At 35.3% G+C, this 8971-nt stretch overlaps 1 protein-coding gene across 1 annotated transcript in view; it reads left to right on the top strand.

Moving 5' to 3' along the window:
* Positions 1-8971, top strand: part of LOC113404568 (rabankyrin-5) — a 47022-nt gene that overhangs the window by 35875 nt on the left and 2176 nt on the right. The window contains exons 6-18 of the mRNA XM_026645489.2: positions 64-290; positions 946-1089; positions 3118-3487; positions 3565-3749; positions 4553-4740; positions 5395-5548; positions 5876-6038; positions 6142-6218; positions 6309-6477; positions 6629-6865; positions 6966-7183; positions 7898-8097; positions 8608-8720. Coding sequence (XP_026501274.1) covers positions 64-290; positions 946-1089; positions 3118-3487; positions 3565-3749; positions 4553-4740; positions 5395-5548; positions 5876-6038; positions 6142-6218; positions 6309-6477; positions 6629-6865; positions 6966-7183; positions 7898-8097; positions 8608-8720 — 2445 coding nt within the window. The remainder of the gene's footprint in view (positions 1-63; positions 291-945; positions 1090-3117; positions 3488-3564; positions 3750-4552; positions 4741-5394; positions 5549-5875; positions 6039-6141; positions 6219-6308; positions 6478-6628; positions 6866-6965; positions 7184-7897; positions 8098-8607; positions 8721-8971) is intronic.

The raw sequence follows: 8971 nt of genomic DNA, 5'->3' as shown, positions 1-8971 counted from the left end.
TTCATTGCATTTATAATTTTCTTAATATAATCGTATCTAAAGTTTTGGTAATTTTTGTTGCAGTTGACAGATATAGTGAACGCGATGTCATCTCGAGGCGAGCTGCCACTGGAGCTCGCACTGCGTGGTCGCAGTGCATCGATCGCGACAACCTTACTGCAGCACTGCGCAGACCCTGACGCTCGTGGCCCGCGTGGTCGAACCTTACTGCATAGGGCGGTCGATGCCAGAGACGCTTTTTCCGCTAAATTTTTAATCGATAATGGAGCCGATCCCAGCCTCACTACGAAGTTAGCATAATTTTAATTTAATATTATTAGTTCATCGAATTTGCATTTTACTAGTATTATCAAATCGTTATGTTTTTAAACTCAGTCGTATCCTATATGTTATTCGTCAGCTTTTGGTGACGTTTTGAAATGTATTGTAAACAGTACATACTTATAACATATAATTATTATCACTAATTACCTATTCAAGATTATTAAAGTAAAACCCATTAAATGTATTTTTCCTTATATATTGGGTTGAGTTAAACGTGTATAATTATAGTGTTTTATGAAACCAACTTCCCTCGCTTAGTTGCTTGTGAACGATAGCCGCACTTGTCAGGGTTCTACAAGCCGGCTTTCGATTAACCTGTATAAATGTAACATATATAAAAAAAAACATATCAAATTACCAATTACACCAGAAAACAGACGAATTACAAAACTTAAAAAATAAGAATTTATAAATATTTTTATTACTTTGATTACTTTCTTTAGAGTAAAATATAAGATTGTAAATATAAAACACCCTAATTTATAACTATTTAATGACACCAAATACATATAAAAATATATATTCATTTTAATTACGATATAAAATCATGAATAACTATTTGTTACTAGGTACACGTAACTTTAACAAGCCATGTGTAGTAAGAATGTATTAAAATTGTAGAGAGGAAGGTGATACAGTTCTACACCTGATAGCAGCTCTTACTTCGAGTTCTTGCGATCCAGAAACAATGGAACAAATGGTTGAAATCGCAGAAACTGCAGTAAACAAGGGTGCGGACATAAATAGGCAAAATAGAAAAGGATAGTAAGTATTTACGTAAGCAATAAGCAATATACATTAAATTTAGCTTATTTGTATATAGATAAGGCCTTGATGGTAATGATTCTTATGTAAATAAATAATGTCCTTTAATTTATATTTAAAATATTAATTATATTTAACTGCTCAACCGAAATGGCGCATAATTAGTTCAGCCAAACATGATACGTGTGCATAGCGTAAATGTGAACGATGGAACGAGACAATTAAGTAATGCATATATTAGGTAAATACACAAATTCATGGTCGCTCAACGTACTTCCATAGTACGTAAGGATAAAATTAGAAATAAGATAATTCAGACAAGAACCGGAGCTACAGACGCATCATGCAAATTTGGCAGACTGAAATGGCATTGGGCTGGTCATAACGAATAATTAGAGAAAATTAAAACTAAAAATGACCGCGCATCAGCGAATGTAGCTTAAGGCTGGATTGCTGCCGATAATCTGAAGTGGATAGGGCCACGCTGGATGCAAAATGTAGAGAATAAGGAACTTTGGCACATCTTGAGAGAGAAGAAGTCTAGCTGTGAATTACGATTTGTTGAATGATAATGATGATAGAAAAGTGGATGAACCGTATACTAAATTTGATTAAAGTATGTAAGAAATTAAAAAGGAAAGATCATTATTCCCATTTCACCTAAAGTGGGAAAATATACGCATAGTGTAACGTATACTTAGCCTGTTGAGTATTATGTGGCGAATAAGACAACTACATAACTTTGGTGTCATTATTGTAGCAAAATGAACGAATGACACAGCGAATTTGAAACTAGATATAGATATATGTATTTAAGTTATTACTTACAAAAGTATAAAATTAAAAGTAAGTAAAGAAACTTATACAATAACAATAAATAACAAATACAATAATAATAAATTGTTCTGACGAGTAATTTTCACAATTTTTGTAATATCTTAAAATTTTGTCCAGATCAGCAGATCAGATTTGAAAAATGGTTTTATATTTAAAATTAATTCTACTTGAATAAGTCTCTAATGAATTCAGAATTAATTACTTTCAACATTTAAAATTCTAAGGCACATCTTGATAAATTACAAAATTAAACCTCAGTATCAAATTTATAAGTATGAAAGAATTGATTTGCAAATTCAATATTGTTGATTTAGCGATATCGTTATTTAGCGATCTGAATAATGGCTTATAAGACGATGACTTCACAGAATTATTGCGCTGCTTGAGGCAGTCTGTGTTCGATTTCTGTCATGTCCAAGAGTTTAAACGTGAGTTCGTAGATCAATAAGACTTGGTAGCGATACCAAGGGACCGGTTCCCTCAATAGACAATAGTCCTACTTCTGCAAGAAATCACAGGATAATCGCGAGAGAGATGCAAGTTTATAAGTGTGATGTGTGTAAATAAGCCTATGAGCGCTGAGAAAGTGACCAGATGACCCCCAACTTCCAGACATAATTGCTCGTTCGTTGTTGAGTAGGAATTAAATCTTTGGAACATACGGACTTCATATTAATCGCAAATAGCACGTAAGGTGCACAATGGATACGGAATGGAATGGTAATAAAGATAAGATTTACAAAACACGTCGGAACAGTAAAGACCGAATGTACTCCTCTATAAACCATTAGGAATATCTTGAAAAGCATGCCTGGATATACGCTGTAAATTAAGCAAGAGGAAGGTTACACCTGGCACTAAAAAGTTAAATTTTTTGCTTGAGCGTTATTAATAAAAGTTTTTTTTTTTCATCGTGCAGGTTCATGACTAGCCAAATCAAAAATGCTTTTAAATCGAAATATTAACTAACTGGCTGAACTCTTAATGTAACTTTGTCCGAGGCATCTTAAAACTACACGTCAATATCATTTTTCTAAAGTCCTTGAAAAATTGAAAAAGCAAAATTTTAGAAACGTTTAAAATGTTTTTAGGCAAAACGGGTTTACTATAAACAAAAATAGAAATAGATAGATAATCTTATTTAAAAAAAAACAGTTTTTTTTTTTAACATAAAAATGTATAATCTTTCAGCACACCACTTCATCAAGCTGTAATAGCCAGAAATCAAAGAATATTCGACATACTACTAAGCCAACAAACTCTAGATACTAACCTAAGAACTATATCAGATGAACATCCTCCCTTGTACTACGCCCTAGTAGACGACAGAAGAGCCTCCATATCCTCTAGTGAAACCTTAGTTATGAATGGCTCAAATCCATTTGATACTCCCGTTACAAATAAAAACGCTTTCGCCGAAGACCCGGTGGAAGGGAAGTCTGAAAACATCGTTGAGAGAGGTTTTGCAGCAAAGCTATTAGAAAAGGGTTGTCAGCCGAACCCATTATATTCTGGATCTGGAGATAGTTTATTGCATATCTTGGCACAAGGATGGTTTGAGGTAAAACAATATCAAACCTATCCCAACATATAGATATGTTTTAGACACATTAACGATTAAATATTAATTTTTTCCAGGATTCAGCTGTATTTCTAACATCGCATCTCAATGGTGACCTGAATCACGGCAACGAAGCTGGATTAAGCGCTTTACATGCGGCCTGTGTAAATGGTCTAACACGTTTGACTGCCACTTTATTAGAACACGGTGCCAGACCAAATCTTCAGACAGCATATGGAGAACACGAAGATACAGTATACAGGTAATAAGCTACAAACACAATCCTCGTGTCAAACCTAAAAGGTTTTCATTCCAAAAATGAATTTATTTTAACATTTCTAAACATTACGTTAGTACAACGTTAAAACTCATAAAACTTGAGTTATTTGTATTCTATGGAGAAAGCTAACATTGTAGATACTACCCGTCGCGTAATAGTGACTGCGGTTTCTAAAGAGTTTTAGAGCGAGAGAAACCGACGACATGTATGATATTAAATTTTAGTCTGACTAAGAATATATGACTTATATGTATATAATTAGAGCATATATTATTAATTAAAAATATGTTATACATTATTACGCTCAACCAACACATTTTTTTTAGAAGCAATTAATTTTGGGAATTACTAATATTCCTATTGCCTCCTCCAATTTAACTTAAAGCTTTTGGGGACGACAATATTCCAAGGGGTCAGGCTCAAAGCTGCGTCTTTTGATATAGCTAGGCGGCCCTGAAACCATTGTGCGGTTTAGAGTCATTAATAATAGTGTGTGGGGTGCAATATAAATTTATTTAAGTAAAATGAGTAACATCATTTAAATTCACTCAGCCGGACTGGCTGCATGATTTGATGTCATGAGTTATTAAAAACAAAAACTCTTAATGAGATTTCTGAAATTGTGAATATTAACCTTCCTAATCATGCCTACACTTTCTCTGGACGCGAAATTTAAAATGGTTAACAATTTATATAAACAACTTTGTCAGTTGAACATTTCACTAAAGTTAGGTGTACCGCAGGTTGAGTGTAGCTCTGAACTATTTTTGTTTAAAATGTTTCAGACAAACTCCTCTTCACCTTGCGGTGTTAAACAATCACGAAGGATCAGTAACAGCAATCATAGAACACAAAAAACTAGTGGAGAAAGGTGACCTGCCAGCCACCGACCGTTCTAATGTAAGCCTTGTACCAAACCTGAACCTGAAGAACTCTGAAGGCGACACGCCCGTCAGCCTTGCACTCACAGAAGGTAACGAGTATTTTATAAATATAATCGATGTCGCTTTTTGAAAGGTTTTATTTATTTTTATTAATCTAACTTGCTTCGTCTTAAGGTTTAATAACTTTTCTATGGATATAAATGAAAAAGAATGTCTATGCGTTCCTAAACTATTAATCCAATTGTGATGCAACTTTGATGAGTTGTTCTGCGTGCGTCCGTGATACAATAACATTATAATTAAATTCTTAATTATTCTATTATTTCGAACCGGTAGTCAATATTATTTCATTAAGTCGAAAAGAAATTTTATTGTTTTACATTTTATCAAGTTTGACATTAATTAGTAAAATAAAGTTCTACAAGCAATTTATATATCTTTATGCGAACTATCATAATTAAGTATATTCCTACGTATATATTAACAATTTATCCGGTCGGAAAAAAGAAAATAATATCTCAGGGTTGGAATATATGGACGAAATTAGAGTAGGGCTATGTGGATAGACAGCCAGACCAAGAGTAATGCTTGATATCGACCAAAAAAACAAGTAAAATTTATTTATATAAGTTAAAACATATTTGGTCAGACGAAATGATTATATTTTTATTTATTTAATTTCATATATCTACAATATCTACTTAAATACAATAAACAAACGATACACCAAAATAATTTTTTAGGTCACAAGCATCTAGTTGCGCCCCTGATCGAGGGTGGGGCGGATCCAAATATACGTAACGGAAAAGGATTTACGTTATTACACCAAGCCATCGTGGAGGAAGATTCGCGGACTGCCATCTTCTTATTAGATCATGGAGCTGATATGAACGCACTGTAAGTATAGTGGTCAAAATACAAATCGATTAATCATGAAATAACTGCAATATAATATAATAATAATAAATAAGATTACTGACACGCCATTTTAATTAACGACTGTACGAAGAAGATATTTCAAAATTATGGCATTAAATCTAAATGCCATAGAAATGTACGAAAACTTGTTTGATTTGAAAGATGAAACACATTATATATAACGGTGCCTAAAGGTACTCAATCGCTTTGCACTACGTGTTTTTGTAGTATTAGTAAAGCGGGATAACTTGATAATCATTCAGTATGTATTTTTTGATATTTCTTACATGTGCTAATAACGCACAGGACCGACGCCGGCGAGACGCCCCTCCAGCTGGCGATCCACTGCCGCCTGGGGCTGGTGGTGGAGGCGCTGTGCGTGCGCGGCGTCGACATGAGCCGCCTCGACGCGCACGGCGTGCCGCCGCTGTGGGCCGCGCTCGACTCCGGCCAGGAGGAGGTGGCCAGTGTGAGTGGGCCTTGTTGTGTGGACGCTACCCTGTAAACTTGAAAAAAAAAAACGATTCCGATTGTTCTGTGTGATTTTTAAATTAAAATACGTTTCATTTTAGATTTTAGTACGTAATGGAGCCGATGCCGACTGCTGGGGACCGGGTCCCGATGGATGCTTACAAACTTTATTACACAAGTATGAGTCTTTATAATAATTTACCAATCACGTGGTTAACGTTAGCTTAATCGAATCGCAAAAGGTATTATAATATATCTATCACGACAGGGCAATAGATGAGAATAAGGAGACCTTGGCCACATTTCTCATACGATCTGGATGTGATGTCGAAAGTCCTAGGAAGACGGGACCTAACGGTGAGGGCGCTGAAGTTTCAGCCGATAAGCAGGCCCCGTTACACCTCTGTTGCACGTGGGGTCTTACGGAAGTTATTCAGGTATGTAAATATGTTAAATTACTGTTACTTGTGTTATGAAATAAAAATAAGCAAATAAGAAATTACTAATATGAAATAATGTTGATTTAAAAAAAAACTAAAATCATAAGTGTAGTTTTTTATATATTTAATAAGCTTACTTATCTTCTAGACACTTCTAGAACACGGAGCAAACATAAATTCTAAAGACGCAGAAGGGAAAACTCCGCTTCACATTGCAATAGAAAACCAACACGCAGCAATCATTTCTCTCTTGCTATCTCAACCGGGCATCGATTTATCCGCGAGAGACAACAAGGGAGTCACACCTTTCGCAGCCGCTCTCACTGCAAGGAACAACAAAGCGGCTCAAGCTATCCTTGAAAAGAATCCTTCTGCTGCAGAACAGGTACTAACCTGACATCTATTTGCTTTTTGATGCTTGGAAAAAATATCTTCAGATATGAACAAGGTCTTATAAAAACGATAATATATTAAATTTTTCCCAGGTGGATAAGAAAGGCCGTAACTTCCTTCACGTCGCCATCCAAACATGTGACATGGAGAGTGTTATGTTCCTGATGTCCGTTAAAGTGGATGTTAACTCGCGGGTTCAGGACGCTACGCTAGCGCCACCGTTGCACCTGGCGGCGGCTGTCGGAAACGAAGTGTTATTGCGGAGTCTGTTGTTAGCCGGCGCTCGACCGAACGACAGGGACGCACACAAGTAAGTGCTAGTACTGTTAGCAACGAATATTTTATTATACCATGGAGGTGAGTAAAGTGTTTTTATTTCATTATGTTTTTAATAAAGTCTATGAAAAATAGGCAAGTATTTCACTCTTGCTAATGAATTAAGTTCGTATTGTAGATCGGACACAGATTATTTTTTTGTTTTAGAAAATAGAATATTGAAACTGGTACTACGTATAGTCTATTCCAATCGAAAAAAGAGAAAAGGTAAATAAACAACTCAGACCTTTAATTTCTATGACATTAAGGTTCAGTTTGGTTAAAAGTAATTAATAAGACGCTGGATGAATAAATAATTCAGCAACAAACGAAGTATAGATACTAATAATACGAAAAAAGGAAACATGTAGTATTTTCCTACATAAACATTTATGATAAATTTACATGATAGACGTAAAAGAAAATTGTCAATGAACTTTGTTAACTACATTTTTGTAAATTTTATTTCAACTTCGTGTATTTAATAATTATCATTAAAGTTTATTCATTTATTATATCTTTTACGGACAACCTTAGCAATCAATCATGGCAATTGGTGCATTGTTAGTTTTGAAAAATAATGTTATGCAAATTTTTTTTGTAATTTGTTTTATGTAATTTTGAAGTATATTTATTTATTCAAATAAATATATAATACTCAAGGATTGGATTGGATTGGATTACGTAATATGAATCTGTATCGGCGCAGACGCACGGCGCTGCACGTGGCGGCGGCGCACGGACAGGCGGGCATCGTGTGCGCGCTGGCGGGCGACGGCGCGGAGTGCGGCGCGGTGGACGCGGGCGGTGACAGCGCGCTGCACGTGGCCGCGCGCGAGGGGCACGCCGCCGCCGCGCGCGCGCTGCTCGCCGACACCGACATCGACGCCGCCGCCACCAACCTCAAGGGTGACTCGCACCTCCATGTACACGTTCTCGGCGGATATGTAGGGGGAATAGAGGGGGCATTTTTAGGAATTCTAAATGAAAGTTAAATAAAAACTAAATTTGAGAAGAGAAAAGTTAAGAAATATAACATAAAGATTGTTTAGTTTCAAATTGTTTACACTTATATTCAATAAAAACTTTAGGGATGTTTAATCGACATTTAGACTTATTTAGGGGAATTTGAAGTTGGTCGTAGTGTCACTTTGGTTTTAGGTAAAAGATGGGAATGTCCACAGCAAAAAGTGTAATGATAACTGAATCTTTCAATCTTCAGTTTATCACAAATCTGAATAGTATATCAATAATGCCGACATTATTTCGATATGAATTTATGTCCACAGTGGGCACAGATTGGTTATTTCCTTTTCGCAACTACAATTTAGTAGTTGCAGCTGCGTATTTCGCCTACCTTGTTTTCTAATATTAATAAACTAAATATACGCAAATTAAAAATAAAAGTATAAATTTTAGGTCGCAACCCGCTCCACGAACTCTGCTGGTGCAAGAAAGACAACGCTGCCACAATCTGTGAAATTTTCCTAGAATTTATGCCAGACTATCCCATCAATAGAACGGATTTACAGGTACCTATTATTTAAAATTGAAATTACGCAGTATGGGGTATTTTAACACTAATCTGTCCATGGGGTCGTTTCACCCCATTGAAAAAATACTAGACTGAAATTGCAAATTACTAATACAGATCAAGGTATATTGATGACAATAAATTATCATAAACCATTTTTAAATTTAACTTTTAATTGAAATTTGTAATAGCTGTTAAAAATATATTTAATGTAAATCGTTATCAGAATGAATACACTGTCATCAATAA

The sequence above is a fragment of the Vanessa tameamea genome, chromosome 21, assembly GCF_037043105.1.
Source record: "Vanessa tameamea isolate UH-Manoa-2023 chromosome 21, ilVanTame1 primary haplotype, whole genome shotgun sequence".
Taxonomy (NCBI): domain Eukaryota; kingdom Metazoa; phylum Arthropoda; class Insecta; order Lepidoptera; family Nymphalidae; genus Vanessa; species Vanessa tameamea.
The sequence above is the reverse complement of the archived record's forward strand: the minus strand, read 5'-3'. Positions and strand labels throughout refer to the sequence as shown.